This window comes from Eptatretus burgeri, chromosome 8 (genome assembly GCF_056783735.1).
Source record: "Eptatretus burgeri isolate ZD-2024b chromosome 8, Ebu_testis_v1, whole genome shotgun sequence".
Taxonomy (NCBI): Eukaryota; Metazoa; Chordata; class Myxini; order Myxiniformes; family Myxinidae; genus Eptatretus; species Eptatretus burgeri.
Window position 1 is genome coordinate 46,832,339 of NC_140968.1, and position 15,747 is coordinate 46,848,085.

Sequence of the window (15,747 nt, forward strand, 5' to 3'; positions counted from 1 at the left end):
TCACTCTGCTCGTACCACGCCTTTCCCCTCCCACACGCGCAATCACCTCTGAGGATCACATGACCGCTTCCGAAGGAAAACCGCTCGGTGAACCGGGCTGGTCGGTGTTAACCGCCTGTCCATCGCAATTGGGCTTGGGGGATTAACTTAACCAAACCCACATTCGTGAATATATATAAATATATATATATATATATATATATATATATATATATATATATATATATATATATATATATATATATATATACACATAAACCTATACAGACATATGTAGGATGTATATTGTTGTCAGGTCACGTCAGACTCGGTCTGTGATTTGCCACAGGTACCATATAAACCTGTACTAAACTTTTCCTTGGTCGGGTTGTCGACGACTAAACTGTCTCCCCCACTAAGTTTCTTGGTGAGCAGGGTGTATGATATGGACACCCAGCAGGATTAAGAACAAAACCTGTCAAATGGTGGAGGAGCTCCTTGTGAGCCAACGGCCATCCAGATCTAGTGCCAAACTGTGTCAGTGGACGTCCTCCTGCAGTTGGGTTACTTCTTATTTGGAGGTTGGTTGCAGGATTTGCATTCCAGCCACAGTAAAACCCTTCATTCCGCAAAACATTCCAGAAGCATCAAAAAATCTGAAAACAAACTCCATGGGAGTACCTCCTGTGCAGCTTCCCGACGCAGGGCAGCTCACTGGATGATGGGATTGGGACAAAGCCTTCATGACCCCCTAACTTTGATGATAGGAGGGAAACCACCGGGTAACATTCCCGGGTCATATTGCGGGAGAGTGTGTCGGAGTGGTGCTGAGGTGTCGTCCACCAGACGGCGGTCTCCTTGGGTTAACCTGATGCAGTCCCTTTGGGTGGGTGCCTGGAATGTCCTATCCCTAAGAGAAGATGATCGCCTGTCTCTGTTATCATCTGAGCTCAAGCATTTGGACATCGGTATTGCAGCACTCTCTGAGGTTCGGAGACCGGATTGTGGTGAGATTAAGGCGGATGGTTCCACCTACTATTGGCCTGGTCACTCTGATGGTTACCATGCCCAAGAAGTTGCTGTAGCTGTGTCCAATAAGCTGACTCCAATGATAATTGAGGTAAATCCGGTAAATGAGTATATTATTAGATAAAGGATTTGTCACTGCTTGGATGTCATTCCCCTGGTCTCTGTATACGCTCAGACTGAGGCGAGTAATCTCACCGTGAAAGATGCATTCTATGCTGTGCTCGATTCTGTGGTTAATCAGTGCCCCAGGCAATATACACTTCTCGTCTTGGGGGATTTCAATGCATCGACTGGAACAAGTAGGGATGGTGATGAGACGTGTGTTGGTCCTCCATGTGTCGAGAACTGTAAATCAAAATCGCACTAAGTTCTTTGACTTTGCAAGAAGTCATGGACTGAGTGTGGCTGGTTCATGGTTTCAGCGCCCACAAGCTCATTGCTGGACTTGGTATTCCAATGCTGGCGGTGTGGCGGAGATTGACCATGTGCTTGTTGATGGTCGCTGGAGGATGATCCAGAACTGCAGGGTCTACTGGAATGCTCAGTTCCTCAATACTGACCACTGGATTGTTGTAGCAACTCTTAAGTTGCACCTTAAATCCAGGGGAATGCTACCATACCAGCCTGGACAAGATGTTGGCAAGGTCTAGTATGAGAGGGTAACTGAGGAGTTTGCGAACAGTCTGAGTCGAGATTTGGGGGGGTCTGGGTACTTTGGGGGATCCTGAAGAGTTGTGGAGTGCCTTCAAGCCCACCGTCTTTGATGTTGCTGGTAGATGTCTTGGAACTCACCGGAGGGTGAAGAAGAATTTTGTCTCTCAAAGGCACTTGATACCATTGCCCAGAGTTTCAGGGCCAGGCTGAAAAAAACTGTACGTGCACTAAGGGTGGACAAGAAGGCCGATGTGCGAGGAATCTGTGAGGGGGTAGAGCATCACCTGTGTTCAAGTGATTCTCGTCCTGCTTACAGGGGAATTTGCACATTGCGTTCATCCAAGCCCATCCCTCAGTGTACTGCAGTTAGAACAGCGGTTTGTGGGGTCTTGACAGAGGAGTCCGAAGTGAAGGCCCGCTGGGCCGGTTACTTTGAGCGGTTGTACCAGGCTGATCCACCAGCTGTCTCGTTGGATGCCGGGTGTGTTACAATCCTGATTGCTGACCCTCCAATCAACTGTGGCCCACCTTCGTTTGTGGAAACACAGGCTGTGGTGAACTGGTTGAAATGACGTAAAGCTCCAGGGATCTGTGACATCCATGCTGAACTTCTCAAGGCTGGTGGAAAAGCTGCACTCGTGTCGTTGCATGCAGTTCTGTGCTCTGCCTGGAACACAGGCATCATCCCAACTGACTGGAAGAGGGGCCTTGTTGTCCCTCTCTGGAAAGGGAAGGGTGATCGCCAAGATTGCAACAATTACCGAGGGGTGACGCTGCTCTCAGTACCAAGTAAAGTCTTTTCTCAGATAATTCTCGAGAGGGTTCACCATCATCTGCTTGAGCACCAGCGTCCAAAGCAGTCAGGCTTTACACCAAAGAAGTCGGCGATTGTCCGAATCCTTGCTCTTCGGGTTCTCACTGGACGCAGACAAGAGTTTTGGCAGGGGCTGCCTGCAGCTTATGTTGATCTCCATAGAGCATTTGAGTCAGTGAATCGGGTACCCTCTGGTGGATTCTTCTTCTTCATGGAGTGCCACCAAAACTGATCGATCTGATATCTAAACAATACTCTGTCACTGAGAGTGCTGTGAGATTGGTGATACCATCTCTGACCTACTTCCAGTTGTTACTAGAGTTCATCAGGGGTGTGTACTGGCCCCCACCCTTTTCAGCACTTGTATGGACTGGATTATGGGGTGGATGTCAGAGAGTTCAAGCTGCGGTGCATCGTTTGGTAATGTAAATATCTCTGATCTTGATTTCACAGATGATGCAGGCATCTTTGCGGAGACTCCAGATATCCTTTTGGGGGTCCTCGAAGTGCTGAATGAGGATTCAGGGTGCTGGAATTTCAGGTTTCCTGGGTCAAATCTAATATCCAGGCTTTCAATGACATCTTGGATGCTTCTGTCCTGTCTGTACCTGTTTCTGGTGAGGATGTTGAGGTTGCGGAGCGATTCACTTACATTGTCAGTGATATTCATGTCTCTGCTGGCTGTGAGCCAGAGGTCAACAGATGACTCGATCGGGCCTGGGGAGTCATGGATTCACTGGATCATGGGGTGTGGCGCTGCCAGTACCTGTGTGGGAGGATGAAGTTCTGAGTCTTCATGTCCTTGGTGCTTCCAGTCTTGCTCTATGGATGTAAGACTTGGACTCTAACCAGGGATCTGAGACGGAGACTTAATTCCTTTGGTTCCAGGTCTCTTCGGAGCATCCTTGGCTATCACTGTTCGGACTTTGTGTCCAATGAGCGTTTGCTGAGAGAGACTGAAATGCCATTTGTTACCTGCATAGTCCGTGAGCATCATCTGCAGCTGTTTGGACATGTGGCTCATTTTCCTAATGCTTATCCTGCTCACCAGATTCTCTCAGTGAGGGAACCTCGTGATTGGAGGAGGCCAATGGACCGACCGCATGCCTCGTGGTTGCAGCAGGTTGATCAGCATCTCAACGAGATGGGGATGGGCCAGGAATCTACCTGGTGGATGGCCAGACAGAAGCTCCCAGAGTACTGGCGGGAAGTGGACGCAGCAACGGGCTGCTCTAGCGCATGCTCCCTTACATGACCTGACCTGATTGAGAAAGCAACGGAGCTCTGGAATACCACTTTGATATTACAGTACTCAAAAGGAAAGATCAAAACAAAAGGAGTGAATATATGACATGCAGTGTTAATTACAGGGAGATATAATCATTTGACCAAGACAACTTTATAGCTTGATCCATGAATTGTGATCCCTTAATCAAATGGAGGTGGATACTTTGAGACCTGGGAGGGCTCTGTTTCACCTTCTGAAACCCATATATGGAGCCAACAACCAACAACACACACACACTGACACACAGACCGATTGTGATAGCCTCTCCCTCTCAGACGACATTGAACAAACAGACGTAATAGCCTCTCCCTTTGGGGCGAGGCTAAAGATGTGAGAACAAGCCAGGTAAATGAATTGCCAGCACACGCACCCATACAAGTTAAAGTGCAAACCTCATTAAGAAAACTTCAACTGCTTGTACAACTAAATACTAGCCATGAGTGAAATCGAAAGTCATCACGAGACTGTAAGTGAACTGGAATAGTGAACGATACAAGTGAAACTGGAATTTCTCGATCACAAGTGCGCATTGTCTGTTGTTGAAGTTATTGTCAGTGTTGTGCTGTGCGCTTCCTGATTCGTACACTGTCTGTATATGATATGCTCCAGTCGGACAGGCCTCAATCGAAACCAAACATTCCCCCGGCTCGTTCGCAATGGAGCAACAGGATAGATTACTTGCTCATCATGGTGGGGTTTGCTGTCGGCATTGGCAACATCTGGCGATTTCCTTTCCTGTGCCAGACATACGGAGGAGGCAGGTGAACTGGACAAATCAGTTATCTAACTGAGTAGATTTAAACCCCTTCTCCGCTCCTCGATGTCATCGTACATTGGATCTCTCATGGCACCACACACCGACATATTAATATAACCAACAAGTAGTCACACAATGTGAAGTGTCAAATTATGCATCAAACTGGGCTTGTTGGATTGTCTGGCCAGTGAGTAAGATTTCTCGAATTGTAAACTTCCCACCCTTCAGAGCACATTGTACACTTATAAGCTCACACATAGTAATTTCTAAAATTTTTGCTCCCAAATTGTACTTGTTTCACCCGATCCTGTTTACTTAATTGAATGATGTGGTGGTGATAGAGTGTAATATACAGTACGTAAACCAGATTAAATGATGGAATCATCTCAAATGCAACTCTCGTATTCAAACTATAGAGCCAGTCCTACAGAATTCATGCAAAACCCTTTACCCTCCCGAAGTTGTACATGCTTGTGTTGTGTGGATAATTGAACGAGGCAGCAGGCCATTCGTTATGTGTGTCAAATGATTTATGTGCAAGTTCGTACATGCTGTGTGTGCAGGTGCCTTTCTAATTCCATACTTCATTGCACTCGTGTTTGAGGGAATGCCTTTAATGTACGTGGAGTTATCCATTGGTCAGCGCCTGCGAAGTGGTAGCATTGGGGTCTGGAGCACCATTCACCCTTGTTTAATTGGAATTGGTAAGCTGAACTTGTGTTGTTGCATCATTTCACCATTAAACCCACAGATATGAGACCAAATTTATCACTTTAAAGGTTTTATGATGTTGTGGAATGTTCATTTATTTAGAAGTTATTAATTTTGGATTGTTTATGTTTTATAATCTTCGCTGTTGAGTCGTTGAGATTTCATGGAGGAAGTAATTTTCCTTCACTGCAGTGAACCACCTTAATAATAATTGTTTATGGTGGTGAAGTGAAGTTAGTCATTAAGTTTGTGTTACCATGCCAATTACCACCACATTGAATTGTAAACAACAGTTGTGTGTAATTCTGTATTGTTGCCAGAAAGCCGTCTTAGTATCACATGCTTCTTGCAAACATCTTTTAAAACTTAAAATCATGCCTCGATTGGCCCACATTACTCTTTACCCTGACATCAAGTTTTAGCTACAAATGATACTCATCAATCACCTGCAAGGATTAATCTTCAAACAATGTATACAATATTGTAAACAGGGGTATTATATAAAATATATGTATGAAATCTTTGAAATCAAGTGTCTCAGGACCCCTTAAAACTAAGCGTAAGCAAATTCTTTCTTGGAAATGTCATTTTGTTGTGATGTAAAATATTTTATTTTTCTGTATGTTAAGGGATATCTGCAATGTTTACTGCATTTACCATTGGACTTTTCTACAACGTGATCATCACCTGGGTTCTTTGGTACTTCTTAAACTCGTTTCAGCAACCACTACCCTGGCAATACTGTCCTCTTACTGAAGACCACACAGGTACATTGTGCACAACTCTCATTTTCACACTAATATATATATATATATATATATATATATATATATATATATATATATATATATATATATATATATATATATATATATATATATATATATGAATATATACATACATATGATTGGGGCGGTTGGGATTACACATTTTAAAGAAGAATAAGGCGTTTCCACCCAAAAGTAAACATTCGATCGACTCCACTAATTTGAGAAAAAAAGCGAGAACACACTCACTTTTTGCTCAAATGAGCTGATTCGATCGAGTCTTTACTTTGGTTGGAAGCGCCTTCTTCTTCAAATATATATATATATATATATATATATATATATATATATATATATATATATATATATATATATATATATATATATATATATATATATCTGTGCAGTGTCTGTCCTGTCCTGTGTTGTCACTGAACTACTCCCTCAAACTTTTGTGAAATAGCACCAAACTTCCAGGCTGCTCCTACCTCTCCCATGTGGATGTCCTTGGGGGTTTTTTTTCTTTTTCTTTTTGGAAGCTTCAATCTTCAACTTCAATGGTTTATAAAAATGTAATATGAATATTACAAGTATATTTGCAAAATAAATGTTTGAATTCTGGTTGGTGTATATTAAGACAACACGGCAACTCGCATACTTATCTTCAGTAAAAATAAACCTTTCTCGATAGCAACGTGTGGTGAGGTATTGTGAATTGCACAGTGGGAGCCATTTTGAATTATATGTGTCAAGGTGTTTTTAATTACATGGTGACGAGGTGTTTTTAATTACATGGTGACGAGGTGTTTTTAATTACATGGTGGTGAGGTGTTTTTAATTATATGGTGGTGAGGTGGTTTTAATTACATGGTGACGAGGTGTTTTTAATTACATGGTGGTGAGGTGTTTTTAATTACATGGTGACGAGGAGTTTTTAACTACATGGTGGTGAGGTGTTTTTAATTATATGGTGACGAGGTGTTTTTAATTACATGGTGGTGAGGTGTTTTTAATTATATGGTGGTGAGGTGGTTTTAATTACATGGTGACGAGGTGTTTTTAATTACATGGTGGTGAGGTGTTTTTAATTACATGGTGACGAGGTGTTTTTAATTACATGGTGGTGAGGTGTTTTTAATTATATGGTGACGAGGTGTTTTTAATTACATGGTGGTGAGGTGTTTTTAATTATATGGTGGTGAGGTGTTTTTAATTATATGGTGACGAGGTGTTTTTAATTACATGGTGGTGAGGTGTTTTTAATTACATGGTGATGAGGTGTTTTTAATTACATGGTGGCGAGGTGTTTTTAATTACATGATGGCGAGGTGTTTTTAATTACATGGTGGCGAGGTGTTTTTAATTACATGGTGGCGAGGTGTTTTTAATCACATGGTGGCGAGGTGTTTTTAATTACATGGTGGTGAGGTGTTTTTAATTACATGGTGGTGAGGTGTTTTTAATTATATGGTGGTGAGGTGTTTTTAATTACATGATGGCGAGGTGTTTTTAATTACATGGTGGTGAGGTGTTTTTAATTACATGGTGGCGAGGTGTTTTTAATCACATGGTGGCGAGGTGTTTTTAATTACATGGTGGCGAGGTGTTTTTAATTACATGGTGGTGAGGTGTTTTTAATTACATGGTGGTGAGATGTTTTTAATTACATTGTGGTGAGGTGTTTTTATGTACATGGTTGCGAGGTGTTTTTAATTACATGGTGGTGAGATGTTTTTAATTACATGGTTGCAAGGTGTTTTTAATTACATGGTGGTGAGGTGTTTTTAATTACATGGAGGTGAGGTGTTTTTAATTACATGGTTGCAAGGTGTTTTTAATTACATGGTGGCGAGGTGTTTTTAATTACATGGTGGCGAGGTGTTTTTAATCACATGGTGGCGAGGTGTTTTTAATTACATGGTGGCGAGGTGTTTTTAATTACATGGTGGTGAGATGTTTTTAATTACATTGTGGTGAGGTGTTTTTATGTACATGGTGGCGAGGTGTTTTTAATTACATGGTGGTGAGATGTTTTTAATTACATGGTGGTGAGGTGTTTTTAATTACATGGGGGTGAGATGTTTTTAATTACATGGTGGTGAGGTGTTTTTAATTACGTGGTGGGTAGGTGTATTTAATTACATGGCGGTGAGGTATTATTAATAATGTGGCAGTTTTGTGGCGGTGAGTTATTTTTAATCACGCGGCAGTGACGTGTTTTTGATAATGTGGCAGTGTTTGTCCCACTGTAGTGACATGTGGTGAGGCGAGCGCAGCGAAATGATCCCCATCAATATATAGATATTGCATATGTACACATATATATATATGTGTACATATATATATATATATATATATATATATATATATATATATATATATATATATATATATATATATATATATATATATACACACACACACACACACACACACACACACACACACACACACACACACACACACACACACACACACACACACGATGAGAGTTTTAGTACGATATAGATATATCCCTGCATATATATATATATATATATATATATATATATATATATATATATATATATATATATATATATATACAGTATATGTATATAGATGTACGTATGTATTTTCCTGAAATACAGCCAAAATGGTACACGATAGCACAAAACATTTAGGGCCACCTTACTCACCATTCGCCTGCAGTGTGCAGTATCAAGTTACGTTCAAATCGGGCAATGAAAAAAAAATTATTAAAAATTCAATTCCAGATTCAGTCAAGTTTTGGTACGACGATCCATAAAGCACAAGAACAAACTACAGAGAATCTCGTGATATACCTTGAGAAACCGGTTGTCAGAAACTTGAGAAATGACTCCTGAGGTAAATGCTCAAATTTTCTTCAACTTAAAGTTTTCTTAAAGACAAAACTTAAAGACAAAACGTGTTTTCATTTTTTTCATCAACCACTGTCACAACGGGAACCCAACGGGTTCACGGGTCATCTCGTATATATGTGTATATATCTCGGTCATCTGGGCGCCACATCACTCATTCCAAAAAGCAAAGGAAAGAAAGCCACCCTCACAGGCAAGGAGGCAGACAGGTCCGTGGACCAAAAGTGCGTGGAACCCGGAGGAGCGGCCAGGTCCATGAGACCGAGAAGGTCTTAACCGCATCCTCGTGACGCGATGGCGGGCAAGCTGCAATGTCCGCGCCGCTGCGCCCCAAATCCGTGCCTCTGGCATGGTTGCTGAGCCCTCTCCGGAATGCTCCGTGCAAGCAGTTTGGTTGGCACCACGTTTAGGGTGGGGGAGGAACGGGGCCCCCCGGCACTATCTCAGCGCGGATGGGGGGAGGGGAATTGCTGATGCTCAGGGAGAGGGGAATGGCTGGCTGGCTTGGACCCCGCGACGAGACGAGCGACCCCCACACTGCAACCTTGATGCTGACCGCCGTATTCACTCGATTCGAACTCGAACTCTTCACTCGCCCCGACCAGCCGCCTGCAACTGAACCGCGCGAGTTGCCTTGTGCTCGCGTCTTTATAGGCCGCAGGTGGAGCCTATATGCAAATTTCAGGATCCAAAACACGATTGGAGGCGGGGCCACGCCACCCTCTGTTCAGCCATTGGTGTGGCAAAAAGGGGCGTGAGCCTTTTTTGATCCGAATTCCTCTCGTAAAGAATCCACGTTCATCGCGCTTGGAGGCGGGGCCATACCGCCCGACGCTCGCCCATTGGACAGAGAAAAAGGGGGCGTGAAGCCTTCCTGATCTGAATATCTGCGTGAGAGGAACGCATACGTACTCGCGGCTCGACGCGTTCGGCATCAATCGCCGAACGGGCCCTGGACAGCACGACGTTTGGTGTTGACTGGTGGTGTGGTCGATGGTTGTTGAAGGAGATAGGCGAAGGTGGTGGGGGGTTTGCTGTGGTGGTGTGGTGGTTTGGTGGTTGGCGGGCGTCGTTTGGGAATGGCGGTGAAGTGATGTTTGCGGGATGGAGTTGTGAAGGTAAAGGTAGTGGCTGTTTGCGTTGTTGGCGGCTTAATGGTCAAAAATAACAATAGAGAAAGAAAAATGGCTAACTCAAAGCGTCGCAGCCCAGATGAATCACACATATTCCCTCTATGCAACGGGTTTGGGCTAACTACACATTAACTTCCTGATATATCTCACTTGAGGACTCTTTATGGTGTAATGCGAATTTCCACAACCGTGACAATATATATATGTATATATATATATATATATATATATATATATATATATATATATATATATATATATATATATATATATATATATATATATATATATATATATATATATATATATATATATATATATATATATATCATTGAAAGTGTGTCTGTTTGTGTGTTTCTCTGTGACCGATGCACGCGAAAAGTACTGGACTGATCCTCACCAAATTTCGCATGCTGACAGAACATGTACCCAGGAGTGTCGCGATGTAAAATAATTGTACTTCCGACTTCCGGTTTCCGAATTTTGACGTCATCACCTGATTTCGTCACATTAATTTTTCAAGTTCAGCCGATTGACATAGAGCCAAAGCCATATACAATATATCTAACACATGATTTTAAGTTTTCGTTTGTCTGTTTGTTTGTTTGTTTGTTTGTCTGCACACGCGAATCTCCTGAAAGGTGAAAGATAGGAGCTAACCACTGGAACAAAAATGTCGAGATGGGCCCCGGGAAGGTTATAGGCTATGTGGCAAGGCCCCTCGGCCGGGGGGGGGGCGGGAAGGGGTGTGTTCCCCCTCACCAATCCCCTTAGCCTATGACTGCCATGGCCCAATAGGGAACTGATACTGTGCTCACGTCAGACATATGTATAGAAGATTAAATTCATTCAAAAAGAACCTGGGCAGCGCCGGGTGCATTCAACTCGTGTATGTATATATATACATATATATATATATATATATATATATATATATATATATATATATATATATATATATATATATATATATATATATTCGGGTGTTCCAAAAAATGAAAGTTTGATTTTTGCTGCTCCCTGATTTTGCCTTTGTTCCAATACCCCCACAAGAACTTATAGGTCAAAAATGAACAAAATTCCATGATATTTAGGGGTTCTGCAAGTTGGCACAATTCTGTCCATTATGGAGAGGGCATTTTGCACTGCAATGTCAAAAAGCTCATCTCAGTCTCCTTGGAAAAGCTCTTGTTTCATCCTATATGACTGCTGTGGTTTTTGACGATTCTTTTTCAGCTCTTGATAAATATGGTAAAGCTTCATCACCCTTTCCTTACATTTGTCCAGTCGCTGGATGGGAATCCGGGCCTTTTCCCAAAATGCCGAAACAGTCTCAATGGTCCGCTTTGCACTTTCCTTAATAGTACTTCCATTTGCACATGCACCGTGTGGTGGTTTAAGAAATTGCACAAAACTGCTCCGTTAGTTGGTAAGCCAGCACAGTGAATATCTGCTGTAGGTTTGCCAACCAATCATACTGACAAAGAACTCCTTGTGGTGCTTGCAGTTGCCATGATACAATCTGAAAAGGGAAGGGATGTAAATTCCAATGAAAATATCAAACAACCATATTAATTGTGAAGTGCACTGTATTGTGCACATTCGACGGCAAGTTGTTAGTTACAGTTTGGCAAATTTCAACAATATTGTGCCAACTTGAGGAACCCCTAAACGTCCTCCAATCTGCTTCATATTTGGTGTGTATGTTTCTACTGTCAAATAGAACAAAGGCACACCCAGGGAGCATGAATATTCATACTTTTATTTTTTACCCCCTATTATGAAGCATCCTAATATATATATATATATATATATATATATATACATAGATATATATATATATATACCCCGGTTAGAATAGGTATAACATATCTCTGTGTGTCGTAAGAGGCGACCAGGGTTGCGTCAGGAAGGGCATCCGGCGTAAAAACCCATGCCAAATCATTATGCGGACAACAAAACGAATTTCCATACTGGATCGGTCGAGGCCCGGGTTACCAACGACCACCACCAGTACCGGTGGTCAGCAGGGTACCAGTGGAAATTGTGCTACTGCTGGGCGAAGGAGGAGAAGGAGAAGGGGAAGGCGAGTCTGGAGGCAGTGGGAGAGGGGGAAGGGTAGAAGTGTGCAGGTGAGAGTTGGAACTCTGAATGTTGGGACGATGACTGGCAAAGGGCGAGAGTTGGCTGATATGATTGAGAGAAGAAAGGTGGACATACTGTGTGTACAAGAGACCAAGTGGATGGGGGGTGGTTTCAAACTGTTCTACCATGGTGTGGATGGGAGGAGAAATGGTGTCGGGGTAATCCTGAAGGAAGATTATGTCAAGAGGGTATTGGAGGTGAGGAGAGTGTCTGACCGAGTGATGAGTGTGAAGTTGGAAATTGAAGGGGTGATGATGAATGTCATCAGTGCATATGCCCCACATATGGGGTGTGCGATGGAGTATAAAGAAGATTTCTGGAGTGAGTTAGATGAAGTGGTGGAGAGTGTATCCAAGGATGAAAGAGTGCTGATTGGAGCAGATTTCAATGGGCATGTTGGGGAAGGGAATAAAGAGGATGAGGAGGTGATGGGTAGGTACGGTCTCAACAAGAGAAATGTGGAAGGGCAAATGGTGGTAGAGTTTGCAAAAAGAATGGAAATGGCAGTGGTAAATACGTATTTCAAGAAGAAGGAGGAACACAGGGTGACATACAAGAGTGGAGGAAAGTGCACACAGGTGGATTACATCTTAAGCAGGAAATGCAACCTGAAAGAGATTAGTGACTGTAAGGTGGTGGCAGAGGAGAGTGTCGCTCGACAGCATCGATTGGTGGTCTGCAGGATGACTTTCGAGGTGAGGTGGAGGAAGAGAGTGAGGGCTGAAACAAGGACCAAATGGTGGAAGCTGAAGGAGGAAGACTGTTGCGTGAAATTTAGGGAGGAGGTGAGACAGGCGTTGGATGGTGGTAAAGATGGGTGGGATGATTGGGCAACGACAGCAGAAGTTGTGAGGGAGATAGCTAGGAAGGTACTTGGTGTGACATCTGGACAGAGAAAGGAAGATAAAGAGACTTGGTGGTGGAATGAGGAAGTACAGGAAAGTATAAGGAAGAAGGGGTTGGCGAAAAAGAAGTGGGATAGTCAGAGAGATGAAGAAAGTAGGCAGGAGTACAAGGAGTGGCGGCGAAAGGCAAAAATAGAGGTGGCAAAGGCCAGGAAAAGGCATATGACGAGTTGTATGAGAAGTTGGATACAAAAGAAGGGGAAAAGGATTTATACCGATTGGCAAGACAGAGGGACCGAGCTGGGAAGGATGTGCTCCAGGTTAGGGTGATAAAGGACGCAAATGGGAATGTGCTGACGAGCGAGGAGAGCGTGTTGAGAAGGTGGATGGAGTACTTTGAGGAGCTGATGAATGAAGAAAATGAGAGAGAGAGAGAGAAGGTTGGAAGAGGTGGAGAGAGTGAATCTGGAAGTGGGGTGGATCAGTAAGGATGAAGTGAGGACTGCTATGAAGAAGATGAAAAGTGGAAAGGCGGTTGGCCCAGATGGTATACCAGTGGAGGCATGGAAGTGCTTAGGAGAGATGGCAGTGGGGTTGTTAACCAGATTGTTGAATAAAGTCTTGGAAGGTGAGAGGATGCCGGAGGAGTGGACATTAAGTGTACTGGTTCCGATTTTCAAGAATAAGGGTGATGTGCAGAGCTGTGGAAATTACAGAGGGATAAAGTTGTTAAGCCACACCATGAAGTTGTGGGAAAGAGTAGTGGAAGCTAGGTTGAGAAGAGAGGTGATGATCTGTGAGCAGCAATATGGGTTTTTGCCAGGAAAGAGCACCACTGATGTGATGTTTGCTTTGAGAATGTTGATGGAGAAGTATAGGGAAGGCCAGAAGGAGTTACATTGTGTGTTTGTGGATTTAGAGAAAGCTTACGATAGGGTGCCAAGAGAGGAGTTGTGGCATTCTATGAGGAAGTCGGGAGTGGTGGAGAAGTATGTGAGGATCGTGCAGGATTTGTACGAGGACAGTGTGACAGCGGTGAGGTGTGTGGTAGGAATGACGGACCGGTTTAAGGTAAAAGTGGGATTGCACCAAGGATCGACTCTGAACCCTTTCCTGTTTGCAATGGTGATGGACAGGTTGACGGACGAGTTCAGACTGGAGTCCCCATGGACTACGATGTTCGCGGATGACATCATGATCTGGAGGGAGAGTAGGGAGCAGGCTGAGGCGAGCCTCGAGAGGTGGAGGTACGCACTGGAGAGAAGGGGAATGATACTCAGTCGGAGTAAGATGGAGTACATGTGCGTAAATGAGAGGGAGGGTGGTGGTATGGTGCGGTTGCAAGGAGTTGAGATGGGGAAGGTGGATGGGTTTAAATACTTGGGATCAACTGTCCAAAGTAACGGAGAGTGTGGGAGAGAAGTGAAAAAGAGAGTGCAGGCAGGATGGAGTGGGTGGAGAAGAGTTGCAGGAGTGATTTGTGACAGAAGGGTAGCTGCAAGAGTTAAGGGGAAAGTATATAAGACGGTAGTGAGACCAGCTATGTTGTATGGTTTGGAGGAGGTGGCACTAACAAAAAGACAGGAAGCAGAGCTGGAGGTAGCAGAATTAAAGATGCTGCGATTCTCGTTGGGAGTGACGAGGATGGACAGGATAAGGAATGAGTATATTAGAGGGACAGCGCAGGTAGGACGGTTTGGAGACAAAGTGAGAGAGGCGAGATTGAGATGGTTTGGACATGTGCTCAGGAGGGAAGCGGAGTATATCGGGAGAAGGATGTTGAAGATGGAGCCGCCAGGTAGGAGCAGAAGAGGAAATCCAAAGAAGAGGTTCATGGATACGGTGAGGGCGGACATGCGGGTGGTTGGAGTGTCAATGGAAGATGTGGAGGATAGAGCGAAATGGAGACGGTTGATCCGCTGTGGCGACCCCTTTCGGGTGCGAGCCGAAAGAAGAAGAAGAAATATACATATATGCGAATTCGCGCCCGCCGGCGTGCGAACGGCCACGTGACTCGAATCGCGGCACGTTGGCCACCGGCACGCGGCACGACAATTCTGTCGTGACCCTCTCGGACTAAGGCCGGGAGCTAGTCACGGGTGGGTCTTTCGGCCTCACCACGATCGTGCCAATCGGCCACCCGCGTGGGATAGGGTTGTTCGCCAAACTCGACCTACCTAAGTACCCACGCGGATGGTAGACCGGGCGATCGTACCTCGCCGCAGGTCGACTCCGGACACGGGCCGCTTAAGCAATCCGTTCCATGCTATCGGGATAACCGAGCGGTGTTATCGTCGGCCTCGACGGTTCCAATTAATTATCGGGCATATTAAGCCCACGACGAACCAGTTACGTGAAGCAAGATGGAGATTCAATTAAAGAAAAGACGAAGCGAAACGGGAAAACAGTTCAACATAATTAAATGCACATTTATTCCGCGGCACACGGAGAGCACACATATTCAGCCAAACAGAATGCACATATATCAAATGCAACAAAAGAAACAATGACGCCGAGATACTGCCGACTAAGACCGACATACGGCAACACTTAAACAGTTTTACTTCACCAGACTGGCGCTAACACACATTTACTCAAAAGCAAAGGAAACAAGCCACCCTCATAGGCAAGGGGGCAGACGGGCCCGTAGGCCAATGTGTGCGTGCGACCTGAAGGAGCGGTCAGGCCCGCGAGACCGGGGGGGTCCTACCCGCGTCCTCGTGATGAGCCGCAAATGTGGCTG

The 15,747-nt window shown here is 44.2% G+C and overlaps 1 protein-coding gene across 4 annotated transcripts in view; it reads left to right on the forward strand.

Annotated features, from left to right (window-relative positions):
• The first annotated feature begins 4,104 nt into the window (after positions 1–4,104).
• LOC147021666 (sodium-dependent neutral amino acid transporter B(0)AT1-like) overlaps positions 4,105–15,747 on the forward strand; it is a 61,380-nt gene continuing 49,737 nt past the window's right edge. For 3 of the 4 annotated variants that reach the window (XM_085891886.1, XM_085891887.1, XM_085891889.1), the window contains exons 1-4: positions 4,105–4,230; positions 4,374–4,521; positions 5,085–5,225; positions 5,862–5,999. In XM_085891886.1, the coding sequence (XP_085748012.1) occupies positions 4,201–4,230; positions 4,374–4,521; positions 5,085–5,225; positions 5,862–5,999 (457 nt within the window). In that variant the 5' untranslated portion in view covers positions 4,105–4,200. Of the gene's footprint in view, positions 4,231–4,373; positions 4,526–5,084; positions 5,226–5,861; positions 6,000–15,747 lie in introns of those variants that run through there. The other variant, XM_085891888.1, reaches the window with a different exon arrangement.